Source organism: Macaca nemestrina, chromosome 15 (genome assembly GCF_043159975.1).
Source record: "Macaca nemestrina isolate mMacNem1 chromosome 15, mMacNem.hap1, whole genome shotgun sequence".
Lineage (NCBI taxonomy): Eukaryota > Metazoa > Chordata > Mammalia > Primates > Cercopithecidae > Macaca > Macaca nemestrina.
Genome location: NC_092139.1, coordinates 14,170,567 through 14,184,625, shown reverse-complemented (window position 1 = coordinate 14,184,625; position 14,059 = coordinate 14,170,567). Strand labels below are relative to the sequence as shown.

The window sequence follows — 14,059 nt, the reverse complement described above, 5'->3', positions numbered from 1 at the left end:
TATCTCTGAGTCCAGCCCAGCCACAGCCTCCACTCTGGGCCCTGGTTAACTTTGGCTCTTAGGAAGGGAGAAGAGGCTCCCCGAGCTTTGATCCCGTCCCCACGCGCCACTCACACATGCAGCCCCTGGGTGGTAGGCAGCGACTTACTCTCTTCGATGGATGTTGCCTTGCCGACCTTCTCAAAGTCAAGGACAGAAAGTGTCTCCAGCACATGCTTTTGCTCTGCCACTTCTTCCAGCAGGCATTCCTGGACCAGCCTTGATAAATTAGGGGAGGCCAGTTTCTGGGAAGCAGCCCACAATGCTCCAGGTTAGCATGGAGCATGCCCGCTGAGGGCAGCCATTACGACTCTGGCTCCCACCTGCTTGTGCCCACCTCTTCTGTCCTGGGGGCAGCTCCCTAACTGTCATCTGAGAATTCCCCTTTCACCAAGGTGGCTGAGCTAATGGGATGCAGGCTGGGCTGCCAGGGACCACCTTTGCCCCCAGACGGAGGACCAACCTGCCTGAAAGTGAAGCCAACCTACATTGCAAAGCAGAACTGAGAGAGACCTAGTCCTGATAGCATTTGAACCCGTGCATCCAGCCAGGCCTGAAGCCTACCTCTGAGGCTTTCAATGCCATGAGCCGATAAATTTTCCTCTTGGCTGAGCCAGTTTGCATTAGGGTTCTGGCATCTATAGATGAAAGAGTCACCACCACAGCCTTTGGTTTAGGGCTTGGGCTGCGTAAGAGCCACAGGAGTATTCACCCAGACCCTGGTCTGCCTCTTCCACTGGGGAACAGCCTCAGTCTCACGGGCTTCCAGGATGCGGGTCTGTCACCCCTTACGATGCTTCCCACTACCTTCAAGATGAGCCCTTTGCCAAGAGGACTCCAAACCCGTCTGCCCTCCCTGACAAGTCCCCTAGCCCAGCCACCTGCAGCAGAGCTTTGCAGACTCGGAGGTGTACCGTCAGCAGCACGTCCAGCTCCGGGGCACCGGCTGTGAGTTCCCTGAATGACGTTTTCAGTGATGATGGTGGGGGCAGGGGCCGGTCCTTTCTGAGTTGAATTGAGAACTGGGTGACCATTCGGTTAGCAGTTCAGCTCCCTCTGAGGGTAGGGGGAACCCTCCCTTCCCAGAGAGCCCCAGGTCAGGGAGGCCCACTCCAGGTCCCAGGGAGTTCAACCGAGGAGGAAGGGGAAAGGAGCAAAGGGCGGCAGCAACTCAAAACAGAGCTGGACGGTGTGGCCCAGGGCCTGGGGAAGGCAGGGCGGGCAGTCGTCTTCCAGGATGTCTCGTGGAGGTAGAAGACAATTCCAACTAATCCCAGCTCTGTGGCGCTGGACAAGCCTGCCTCCCCCAGGCTCAGCTGACTCATCTGTCAAGGGAGGCAGGAGCCCCACACTCAAGGCCATGAGGGGTGCATGAAATATGGTGGGCAAGAGCACCTCACACCAAGTCCGCTCCGTGGTAGAGGCTGGACCTGCTGCCCGACCCACTCACGACTACTCAAGAAGGGCGGAAGCGAGTGTGGCACGAAATCCCACACTGGCCCATGGGACTGTGAGAGGCGAGGAGAAGGAATTGAGCCTCCGCTCTTCCACGTGGTGAGATGTGGATGCAGAAGCCCTCGGAGGGTGGGGAAGGTGAGGCTGTGTAGCCTCGAGGGAAGCTGTCATGGGAGGTGTGGGCCCTGCGGTGGGACAGAGGGAACGGCACTGGGTACTGCTGCACCTTGGTTAGAGGGCAAAGAGCTTCTTTTTTTTTTTTTTTTTTTTTGAGACAGTCTCACTTTCACCCAGGCTGGAGTGCAGTGGTGCAATCTCGGCTCACTGCAACCTCCGCCTCCCGGGTTCAAGCGATTCTTCTGCCTCAGCCTCCCAAGAAGCTGAGATTACAGGCACACACCACCATGCCTGGCTAATTTTTGTATTTTTAGTAGAGACGGGGTTTCGTCATGTTGGCCAGGCTGGTCTCGAACTCCTGACCTCTGGTGATCCGCCTGCCTCAGCCTCCCAAAGAGCTGGGATTACAGGTGTGAGCCACTGTGCCTGGCCTCAAAGAACTTCTATATACTCGGTGGTTATTTTTTAAGGTTTAAAAAATAATAATAAAAGCTTATTCCTTGGAGCAGAAGGCTCAGGGCAAGGCTGGGATGATCTCACCCACTTCATGGTCACTGAGGACCAGCTCTGAGCCAAGTGGGGGACGTGCGGGGATGGCGTGGGGAGGGGTGCACGATAGAGTGACAAGAGCTGAGCCAAAGAGAGTGGGAGAAACAGACCGGGAGGCCAGCAGGAAATGTGGAGCTCGGGTCACCCAGTGGGAGTGCTGGCCACTGGGTTACTGCTGGAAGGAGGTGCACTCACCGGGGACTCTGGGAGCCCCCAAACAGGGATAGCTCATCTGGGGCGAAGTCGGCATTGAGGAAGGCGAAGCTCTCCAGGATGCACTCCATCAGGCTCTCGGCCGAGGCATGCTCCTGCCGTGCTCTGCAGGGCTGTGGACGAAGTGGCCAGACCTGAGGGCAGCACCGGGCCCCACCCATCCGACTGGGATACTGTTCAGGGGGCCTCACGGCAGACCTGGGCAGTGTCCGGTCCTGAGCCCTGATCCCACACACCATCCCCCAGCACAAGCCCAGCCGCTGGCCCAAGGCATGGCACTGGGCATGGCACCCCTCAAAGTCCCTCCTGAATGGCCTGTGACAAGGTAGGAGCAGAATCTTGAGGGAGACAGATCTGAAAACCCTCCCCTGTATCTCAAACCCCCACGGAGACAAGGCCAATGGCAAGAGTGAATGAGCGGCCCCAGCAGGGACCGGGGAGGCAGGAGTACAGGTGCCTCCCCTAAGAGGGGGCCGCGCTCATAGATTGCCCAGTTCTAAGAAAACCCTAAAACATGGATTTGTATGGGAAACTACCCAGTTTTGAAATACCAACAACAAATTTCAAAGTATTTTAAATAGATGGTGTAGGTCAGGCAAACGCCTCTTCACGAGGCTCAAAGGCCTGTGGGCTTCAGGTTCCTCCACCCTGTTGGGTTTCTCTCCCCAACAGGTTAACGGAGAGTGCTGGAGCCACCATCCCACCACTGGTCAAGTCACCAGAGCCTCCAGTGGCAGCTCCCTCCCTGGAGATTTCTGTCTTGTCCGCAACTCGTGGCTGGCTCCAGGGCTGGTCCCTGCCCCCGTTCCCAGCACACCCCACCCAGGCCTTGTCCAACACAAACTGCAGCCACGGCACAGCCCAAGCAGAAGCCATAAAGCAAAACCAGGATCCTAACCATTGAGCCCAAAGAGAGAATCTCGAGGACGAAGGGAATAGCAAGGCTAGTTGCAGAGATCCCATTTTCCAATACAAAAATACATGCATACGTGTGTATGTACGTGCGTATCAATACACACATGCATATAGACTGTTGATTCTCAATAGTCAAGGTAGTAATGTTCTAGATGCCAAGGCAAGCAGATCACTTGAGGTCAGGAGTTCGAGACCAGCCTGGCCAACATGATGAAACCCCATCTCTACTAAAAATACAAAAATTAGCCAGGCATGGTGGCACAGGCCTGTAGTCTCAGCTACTCAGGAGGCTCAGGCAGGAGAATTGCTTGAACCGGGGAGGCGGAGGTTGCATTGAGCCAAGATTGCGCCACTGCACTCTAGCCTGAGCAACAGAGTGAGACTCTATCTCAAAAAAAAAAAAAAAAAAAAAAAAAAATTAGTTATGTTCTATAAAACTCAATCAGCAAAAGCTGAACCACTGTTCCTAAGGGAGATACTGGGTTAGGTTCCTGTGAACCTCTGGTCACAGCAGTTTTATCAACACAGCAATACAGAACCTTGTATGTGTCTTTCGGTTTAAAGACACCTTGTTTAATAGCTATTGTTGGCCGGATATGGTAGCTCACGACTGTAATCCCAGCACTCTGGGAGGCCGAGGCAGGTGGATCACCTGATGTCAGGAGTTCAAGACCAGCCTAGCCAACATAGTGAAACCCCATATCTACTAAAAATATAAACATTAGCCAGCCATGATGGCAAGTGCCTATAACCCCAGGTACTAGGGAGGCTGAGGCAAGAGAATCACTTGAACCCAGGAGGCGGAGGTTACAGTGAGCTGAGATCATGCCACTGCACTCCAGCTTGGCGACAGAGTGAGACTCCATCTCAAATAAAAAAAAAAAAAAAAAAAAGATATGTTTGATTCATTAACATTGAACTCAACAGCCAGCATCGCTACAACTCATGGCTGAAGGAAGCTCATCTAACACGCATTTTCTCCGTAAGGCATTTCATAGACTTCCTGGACTGAGGAACACCAGCCGGCACTGAAGCTCTGCACTTGGGAGGCATTTAAACAGTGAAACCGTCAACAAGAAGCACAAAAACTTGAAAAACATGGCATTAAATAGACCATGAGGACGCTTGTTTACCGTTTGGGCGCTGAAACAGGAAGGCAAAGCGTTGCCTCACTTGACCTCAGCTGGGAATGTGCGCTTCGAGCAGCTCAGATTTTCTATCACTCTGCCCAGCCCCAAAAACCACTTGGAATCGCCTCGAGTACTGACTTGGGGGTTAGAAATAAATTTCAGCAAGTAGATGAATTTCAAAATACAGAATCCACGAAGAATGAGGATAAATCGTGTATGTGTGTGTGTGTATGTATGCACTCACATGATTTTTTTTTTCTTTTGAGAGAGAGTCTTGCTCTGTTGCCCAGGCTGGAGTGCATTGGTGCGATCTTGGCTCACTGTAGCCTCCGCCTCCCAGGTTCAAGTGATTCTCCTGCCTCAGCCTCCCAAGTAGCTGGGACTACAGGCACACCCTACCACGCTCGGCTAATTTTTTTGTCTTTTTAGTAGAAATGGGGTTTTGCCATGTTGGCCAGGCTGCTCTTGAACTCCTAGCCTCAAGCAATCCACCTGCCTTGGCCTTTGAAAGTGCTGGGATTACAGACGTGAGCCACCGCGCCCAGCATCATACATGTATTCATATACACATAGATTTGCATAAATGTGTGTGTGTGTAATTTCTCTCCAGAAAGTCAAACTAAAAACCACGGTCTGTAATCAATTTGCATTGTTCTGACTTCGTTTGCCAAAAAAAGAAAAGTTCCTCAAAGATGTTTAAAATGATTACATTATTGTGGCATTAACATTTTTATGTAAATTGGGTGTAATTTTTCAAAATACAAGTATGTGACAAATGTGCATGCTGACTCAAATACAAAAAAGAGGCCGGGCACAGCGGCTCAAGCCTGTAATCCTAGCACTTTGGGAGGCCGAGACGGGCGGATCATGAGGTCAGGAGATCGAGACCATCCTGGCTAACACGGTGAAACCCCGTCTCTACTAAAAAAGACAAAAAACTAGCCAGGTGAGGTGGCGGGCGCCTGTAGTCCCAGCTACTCGGGAGGCTGAGGCAGGAGAATGGGTGAACCCGGGAGGCGGAGCTTGCAGTGAGCTGAGATCCGGCCACTGTACTCCAGCCTGGGTGACAGAGCGAGACTCCGTCTCAAAAAATAATAATAATAATAAAAAAAAGTACAAAAAAGGTACAGGCACGGTGGCTCAAGCCTGTAATCCCAATACTTCGGGAGGCTGAGGCGGGAGACTTGTGTGAGTCCAGGAGTTTGAGACCAGCCTGGGCAACAAAGTGAGACCCTGTCTCTGCAAAAAATAAACAAAATTAGCCAGGCATGGTGATGTGTGCCTGTAGCCTCAGCTACTCAGGAGGCCGAGGGTGGAGGATTGTGTGATCCCAGGAGGCAGAGGTTGCGGTGAGCCAAGATTGCACCACTGTACTCCAGCCTGGGCAACACAGTGAGACCCTGTCTCAAGAAAAACGAAAAACATTGGCCGGGCGCGGTGGCTCACGCCTGTAATCCCAGCACTTTGGGAGGCCGAGGCGGGCGGATCACAAGGTCAGGAGATCGAGACCACGGTGAAACCCCGTCTCTACTAAAAATACAAAAAATTAGCCGGGCGCGGTTGTGGGCGCCTGTAGTCCCAGCTACTCGGGAGGCTGAGGCAGGAGAATGGCGTGAACCCGGGAGGCGGAGCTTGCAGTGAGCCGAGATCGCGCCACTGCACTCCAGCCTGGGCGACAGAGCGAGACTCTGTCTCAAAAAAAAAAAAAAAAGAAAAAGAAAAACGAAAAACATAAAATACCAAAAAAGGTGACATTATTTCTTAAATTTTTTTCTGGAAATTTTAGGCAGGTCCTTTTTAACAACCATAGCAGTGGTAAACGGAACATATTTTTAAAGTTATGGATGTAAAGTGAGAAATGAAACTTGTTTCTCCTGGGCTGGTTTGTCCTGTTGGAGGTGTGGGTAGCGATAAAATGTGTTTGAAGAGAGCTGTTAACTATTTCAGTGCCAAAGTGTGTCTTACACAAAAGAGGGGAAAACAGAAAACAGCAAAATCAGAGAAGTACACAGCCAGTCTGAGGGCATAAGGACCGCAGGAACAGAGCAGGAAGGGATGGGCTTGCCAGGGCCTGGTGGGAGTTGCCATTTAAAAGAAGGTGTCCAGGCCGGGTGCAGTGGCTCATGCCTGTAATCCTGGCACTGTGGGAGGCTGAGGCAGGGGGATCACTTGAGGTCAGGAGTTTGAGACCAGCCTGGCCAACATGGCGAAACCCCATCTCTACTAAAAATACACAAATTAGCCAGGCGTGGTGGTATGCACCTGTAATCCATGCTACTTGGGAGGCTGAGGCAGGAGAATCGCTTGAACCTGGGAGGAAGAGGTTGCAGTGAGCTGAGACTGCACCACTACACTCCAACCTGGGCAACAGAGCGAGACTCCATCTCAAAAAATAAATACATAAAAAATAAAAGAGGGTGTCCAGGGAAGGATGTCTTTCAGTTAATAGATGTATTAATAGGTACTAGTGGTATACATTTTATGTACATTCAAATTTGTGTAAACACAAGAGGGGAATATAATAATTTGCCCAGGTCAGCGCCTCTGAAAGCCACCTGCCACCTAAGCCCTCCTGTGAACTGAGAACGCCCTGGGGTATGAGCCCTGTGGAGGGGAAGGTTCGGTGCGGGGTGCGTGGATGAGGCAAGTGGAACTGTGTGGGGCCTTCCACGGAGCCAGCTCTGACCCTGACAACACTCCAAGTTTGGGTTTGTAGCCACGAGCCATAGCCCCACCCACCCAGGTCAGAAGGTGCGAGACGGGCCAGGTTCTGGCTGGATGTGCTGAGCTGTTACTGTGAACTCTTAGAATCTTCCTGAGCCCCATGAGGGCTGTTGTTATCCCCACTTGCTGGATGAGGAAACCAAGGCCCACAGAGACATGGCCTACCCAGGTCACGCAGGGATGAGGCCAGGATGCCGGCCTAGGCTGTGTGGCCCCAGAGCCCACTCCCAGCCATCATGCCATCAGCAAAGCAGGGCCGCCGCCCAGGGCGGGGTGGGCATACCTTCAGCCGGTCCCGGAAACCTAGGACCTGGTACTCCAGCTCCCGGAGCTGGGGCTGGGTGGAGTCCGTGGGCCTCAACAACTCCAGGACCTCCTGCAGAGGCCCCTCGAGGGCCACGCCAGGCCCCTCCTCTCTGTCCCCGGTTGCCCCTTCCTCGTGGCCTTTCTGACTACTCGGGGCTGTGCCACTGTGGAACAGGGAGCCCTGTGGCAGGCTGGGGGTCTCCACTCCTAGGTTCCTCCAGCCGGGCTGCTCTGCACATGGGCCTCCCGAGAGGTGGGCCATCTCTGGCAGGAGACCTGGGGACAGGGGCTCCTCCCGGGCCTCCTCTTCAATGGAGGCGTGGGGGCCGACGGCCAAGGGCAGGAAGCCCACATCTGAGGTGGACGCTGACGTGCTGGTCTCCGTGTCTCGGGGGTCCTCAGAGCTGAAGGAGTCCGTCTCAGGTAGCTCCTGACTCTGGCTTCTTAGGCTGGGACCCCGGAGGTCGCTGTCAGACAGGTAGCTGAGGATGGAGGTGGCTCTTGGGCCACCGAGTAGCAAGGCCTGCTGTGTTGGCTGCTGTAGGACAGACTGGAGAGGGGACACCGGAGTGGCCTCACCAGCCACCCCAGGGACCACAGCAAGTCCCCCAGAGGGGCTTCCCCTGACAGACACCTGCTCCGCATGCCCGTGTTCTCAGGATGACTGAGGCCTGCCCAGGCGACCAGCATCCCAGAGGTGCAGACAAGACCCTGTCCCCTCTCTGCACTTATCCCCCATCCCGCCTCCAACTCACTCCCAGCAGCCTCCTGACTGTTGTTCATGCCCCGTGGGCTGGGCCCCCTGTGCCTGCCCCAGAACCTTTGCACTGACTGTGCTCTGGCCACTCTTCCCCATGTGCCTTCACGGCTTGTGCCCTCGCCTCCTCAGGACCTTACTTAGGTGTCACCTCTCCTGAGAACCCTGCCCTGGACAGCCTTTTTTAAGTGGCAACTTCCACCTGGCCCCAGTGGGCCCCTTCCCTTCCTGCTGTCTCCCACAGTCCTTACGCCCCTGGGCTGACTGTGCACTTGTCGGATTTTGGTATCATCTATTTCCCCTGTAGAATTTCAGCTCCCTGAGGGCACAGTCTTTGCCTGACCTGGAGCAGAGCCTAGCATATAATTTCATTTTTTTGTTTTGAAATAGTCTCACTCTGTTGCCCAGGCTGGAGTGCAGTGGCACTATCTCAGCTCACTGCAACCTCTGTCTCCCGGACTCAAGCAATTCTCCTGCCTCAGTCTACTGAGTAGCTGGGATTACAGTGGCACCTCACCACGCCTGGCTAATTTTTGTATTTTTAGTAGAGATGGGGTTTCACCATGTTGGCCTGGCTGGTCTCAAACTCCTGACCTCAGGTGATCCACTTGCCTCAGCCTCTCAAAGTACTGGGATTACAGGCATGAGCCACTGCACCCAGCCTAGTTTTGAATGAATGAAGTGAATGAATGAATGAATGGCCCAATATACACACCATAGAAACAGCAGCAGCTGTCATTAAGCATTCTGAGGTTGCCGGCCCTTCTCCAGGGCCTTTGCATTACCCTCACCACACCCCATGGGGGTGGCACTGCCCTAACCTCAGAGAGGTCCTCAGGCCACACGGATGGTGAATACAGTGCCACAGTGTGAATCTGGGTACATGGACACGAATGCTTACCTCTCATCAGCTGAACCAATGATAATGGTTGGTGTTCATTAACTCAGTTAACTCTCACAACAATCCCATAAGGGCAGTGCTGTTATTCTCACTTCTCTGATACAGAAATTGAAGTCCAGAGAGGGCTGGGCACGGTGGCTCATGCCTGTAATCCCAGCACTTTGGGAGGCTGAGGTGGGTGGATCACCTGACATCAGGAGTTCGAGACCAGCCTGGCTAAGATGCTAAGATGGTAAAACCCCATATCTACTAAAAATATACAAAAATTAGCCGGATGTGGTGGTGTGTGCCTATAATCCCAGCTACTCAGGAGGCTGAGGCAGGAAAATCTCTTGAACCCAGGAGGCAGATATCGCAGTGAGCTGAGATTGTACGACTGCACTCCAGCCTGGGCAACAAGAGTGAAACTTCCTCTCAAAAAAAAAAAAAAAAAAAAGAGGTGCATACACTTGCTGGTAGATGGATTGCTGTCTCTGGAAGAATATGGAAGAAACTGATTATAGGAGTTGGCATTAAGGAGGGGACCCTGATTCATGGAGATCACAGGAAAGAGATGTTTTACTAGGCACTCTGTCAAGTAATATTACTAGAAACATATATATTAAGGCCAAGGCCATGGCTGGGGTGGTAGAACCATCCAGAGAGCCCATTGCAGATGTTCTGAAGAACCAGCCAAGCCCAGAACCCAGGCTGGGATGGAGGCTAGCAGCAGAGGAAGAAAGCGCACAAGAGAACACCCAGGATCACCCCAAACGGAGGCTGAGCCTGAGGCTTGCCATGTCTGGGAGGGCCAGACTGCTCAGCCCAGCCCCCGCGTGCTGCCCCCATCCCAGGGTGACCACAGCAGCCCTGCCCCAGGGAAGGCCCACTCACCAGGTAGTATCTCTCCCGGAAGCTGGGGGTGCTCGGGGGTGTCCAGTTGTACAAGGAGCCCTTCCTGCTGCCCATAGAAAACTTGCCTATGGGGCTGGGTGACACCAGGAAGCTCTCAGTATCAAACGGGCTGGAGGAGAGAACAGAAGGCCAGGATGCCGTCAGTGCCCAGAGGCCATCTCAGGCCCAGACGGCCCAGGTTACACAGGTAGATGGTCTTCATCTTACAATATAATAGCATGGATGGTGTGCAAGGAACTCTGCTCTAAACTGTTTGAGACAGGGTCTTGCTCTGATGCCCAGGCTAGAGTGCAGTGGTGCCATCACAGCTCACTGCATCCTTGAACTCCTGGGTTCAAGTGATCCTCCTGCCTCAGCCTCCTGTGTAGCTATGACCACAGGCATGTACCACCATGCCGGACTAATTTTTAAATTAATTTTTATTTTTTGTAAAGACAGGGTCTCACCATGTTGCCCAGGCTGGTCTCGAACTCCTGGGCTCAAGCAATCCGCCTGCCTCAGCCTCCCAAAGTGCTGGGGCTATAGGCCGTGAGCCACTGAGCCCGGCCTCTACTAAACACTTTACACAAATCCTTATTTCCACCCCCAGTGGCAGCCCTCTGTGGCCTGGAAAATTATTTACAGGGGAGGAAAGGAAGGCTCTGAGAGATAGGTGACTTGCTTAGGGCAGTGTCACAACCAACCACGCGAGATGGAACTGAATTCACAAAGAGATTTCTCTGACTCCAAAGCCTTAAAGATCACTAAAGGCTTTGGCTACTCTTCAGACATCACTGTACTTAACGGATTTAAGAGGAAATGGGCCGGGTGCGGTGGCTCACACCTGTAATCCCAACACTTTGGGAAGCCAAGGCAGCCAGATCACTTGAGCTCAGGAGTTCGAGACCAGCCTAGGTAACCTGGCAAAACCCCCATCTCTACAAAAAATGAATACATGAGCTGGGCTAACGTGGTGACCGATGCACGCTTGTAGTCCCAGCTACTCAGGAGGCAGAGGTGGGAGAAGCACTTGAGCCTGGGAGGTGGAGGCTGCAGTGAGCCGAGATTATGCCACTGCTCTCCAGTCTGGGCAACAGAGCGAGATTCTGTCTCAAAAAAAAACCAGGAAATGGAGGCCTGGGTCTCCAAGGCCAGGGCCTTGCGCATGGTCACAGGTGCAGCCTAGGAACTCCAAGTTACATGGCCTCGACCCCTTTAGAAATGTTTCTCAAGGCCGGGCGCACTGACTCATGCCTGTCATCCAGCACTTTGGGAGGCCAAGGCGGGTGGATCACCTGAGGTCAGGAGTTTGAGACCAGTCTGGCCAACATGGCGAAACCCCATCTCTCCTAAAAATACAAAAAAATTAGCTGGGCATGGTGGCGGGCAGCTGTGATCCCAGCTACTTGAGAGGCTGAGGCTGGGGAATTGCCTAAATCTGGGAGGCAGATGTTGTAGTGAGCCGAGATCACGCCATTGCACTCCAGCCTGGGCGACAGAGCGAGACTCTGTCTCAAAAAAAAAAAAAAAAAAAAAAAATTTCTCAGCCTCTGACCACCCTGAGGGCCCTGAGCCAGATGGTGAGGGACAATGACTAGGAGCAGGAGAGCAGGATCTGGAGGCAGAAACCTCAGGCCAATGTATGCTAAATCAAGGAAGGACACCAAGGTCTGAAGGGACAGAGAATTGCCAATTAATGCAATCTTCCTAAAGCTAACCCAAAAGGAAAAATCCCGTCTCCCCACACTGAAGGATCAAAGTCCCTACAGCCCTCCCACCTCCACACGGCCCACATGGAAAGGGAGGGTGCCTTGGATGGGCTACTGGCAAAACAAGGGCCGTCCCTCTATCTGCGTAGGGTGCCATCCACCTCAGCCTCTAACCACAGACCAGATCCTTTATCCAGACAAGGGGCAGCCCATAGGAACCTCAAACGGGGTACTTAAAGCCCAGAAACTTTGTAACCAGGCCCTTGAGCCACATGCTTGGGCCCACTCCCACCCTGCAGAGTGCTTTCTCGCCTTTTTTCTTTTTTTTTTCCTCTGAGACAGTCTTGCTCTATTGCCCAGGCTGGAGTGCAGTGGTGCCATCTTGGCTCACTGCAGCCTCTGCCTCCCAGGTGCAAGCAGTTCTCCTGCCTCAGCTTCTCAAGTAGCTGAAACTACAGGCCCGCACCACCACGCCTGGCTAATTTTTGTGTTTTTAGTAGAGACGGGCTTTCGCCTTGTTGGCCAGGCTGGTCTCAAACTCCTGACCTTGGGTGATCTGCCCACCTAGGCCTCCCAAAGTGCTGGGATTACAGGCGTGAGCCACCGTGCCCAACCTGCTTTCTTGCTTTAATAAAGCCCTGCTGCTTCATTCCTGCATTTCATTCCTCTGCTCCTTTTGTGCATTTTGTTCAAGTCTTTGTTCAAAACGCCAAGGACCTGGACAATTCATTATCAAGACCCTCCACCAATAACAACTGGACACCCCCAATTAGAGGCCCCTTTGAGAAGCTCAGCCAATGAGCAGGGGACACTCAGTTCAGACCCCTCGTCTGTAAAAGGGGCGCCCTTACAGAAGAACCTCCATGTGGAACATGCACAGGGAAGGCTGGGAAGCCAGGTGAGCGCATGGGAGCACAGAGGTGAGTGATGCTCAGCCTGTCCTGTGTCCAGCCCTGCACTCGGAGCAGGTAGGTCCCCGTAGACCCTCCTGCCTCGAAGAAACTTGCTCATAATTATCTGCACAAAGACCTGGCTCGTGGCACCTGGGCCTGGCCTGACCAGAAGTCCTACAGCTCAGAGGCTCTGCAAGTGCCCGCTTCTCTGCCTGGGGTATCTGCAGACCCGCAGGCGCCCTGGGTCCTAGGCTTGGATAGCATTGAGCTGCCCACCACCCTGTACACTTCAGGGGCCCCTGGGCAAGAGGTATTCTCAGCCCTACCAGAGAGGTGAGGACCCTGAGGGTGCAGGTGGTCGCTCACCAGAATTCACCCAGTTCACGGGGGAAGAGGGCAGCAGCTCTGTGACCCCCAGCTCAGACACCCACCCTAGGCAGAGAGGAGAGAGACCAGCCCCGACTGGCCAGAGCAAGCACAGAGCAGAGGAGGCTCCTCAGCCCTCCCTCCTGCTGCCCCTGTGCCAAGGAGGAGGAAGGGAACGCCTTGGAAATGCAAAGCTTCCTTAGAACAAAGAGCTCTGGAGCCCACCACGCTGACGGGCACGCTCATGGGCTCCAGGGGATGATCTCACGGACATGGGCTTCATGGGTCTGCAGCTGAGAAGGGGACGCAGGTGACTGCTCAGCCCTGGGCCTGAGGGGCAGCCAGGGTCGGCCAGGAATGAGGGGGTGGGAGCAGCAAGGAGCCAAGCCTGGAGGCCCTGGAAAGTGTCCCCCGCAAACTTCCCTGAGGCTTTAATAGTTGGGTTCAGAAGCAAGAATGGAAGCAAAACCAGAAAGGCAGGAAGGGGCTGCAGAGAAGGTCCAGGCCTTGGCAGGAGTGAGGGACAGATGAGGACCCGTGAGGGCGGGGACACCCTCGGTGGAGGCTGGTGCAGGAACCCAGGGCCAGCGTGTGGTCAGGCCACCAGGGGCAGCCGGCCAGGCCTCCGCTGTCCCCAGGCTGGGCGGGACTCACTTCCACTGCACCTCCAGCTGCAACTTGATGGTACCCAGCTCTGTGATGTCTACCACGATGACCTGTGGCCGTGTCGTGAAGAAGTCGGCGATGTCACACGTCACTGCGCCCACAGCCAGCGAGCCCAGGCCCCGCAGTTCCATCACCTAGGGGTGGGGGCTGGAGGGTGGTGTCTGAGCTGAGCACCCAGGCACCCCAGCCCCGCCCCCAGGCCTCATCCCCACCTTGATGTCCAGGTTCTCATGCAGCGTGGGGACGAAGGTCTTCTCCTCTTCATCCCAGGTCTGACTGTCATCTGACTCGATCCGACCCTTGAGCTTCCAGCGCTGGCGGCCCAGACGCATGAGCACCTGTGAACCAGCCCGAGAGGGGCCGCGTCAGCCCAGGTGGGTGTCCCGTTGCTGCCCGCCCAGGGCCCTCCCTGCCAGACAGAGCCCCACCTGCAACCCTGGTTCCCA

General features: G+C 54.1%; 1 protein-coding gene across 13 annotated transcripts in view; it reads right to left on the bottom strand.

The window, feature by feature from the left end:
* Positions 1-14,059, bottom strand: part of RIPOR3 (RIPOR family member 3) — a 106,008-nt gene that overhangs the window by 8,885 nt on the left and 83,064 nt on the right. For 12 of the 13 annotated variants that reach the window (XM_071079148.1, XM_071079142.1, XM_071079144.1 and 9 more), the window contains 7 exons: positions 13,826-13,951; positions 13,602-13,747; positions 9,980-10,109; positions 7,426-7,998; positions 2,356-2,486; positions 921-1,044; positions 149-284 (listed from right to left, as the gene is read on the bottom strand). In XM_071079148.1, coding sequence (XP_070935249.1) covers positions 149-284; positions 921-1,044; positions 2,356-2,486; positions 7,426-7,998; positions 9,980-10,109; positions 13,602-13,747; positions 13,826-13,951 — 1,366 coding nt within the window. The remainder of the gene's footprint in view (positions 1-148; positions 285-920; positions 1,045-2,355; positions 2,487-7,425; positions 7,999-9,979; positions 10,110-13,601; positions 13,748-13,825; positions 13,952-14,059) is intronic. The other variant, XM_071079150.1, reaches the window with a different exon arrangement.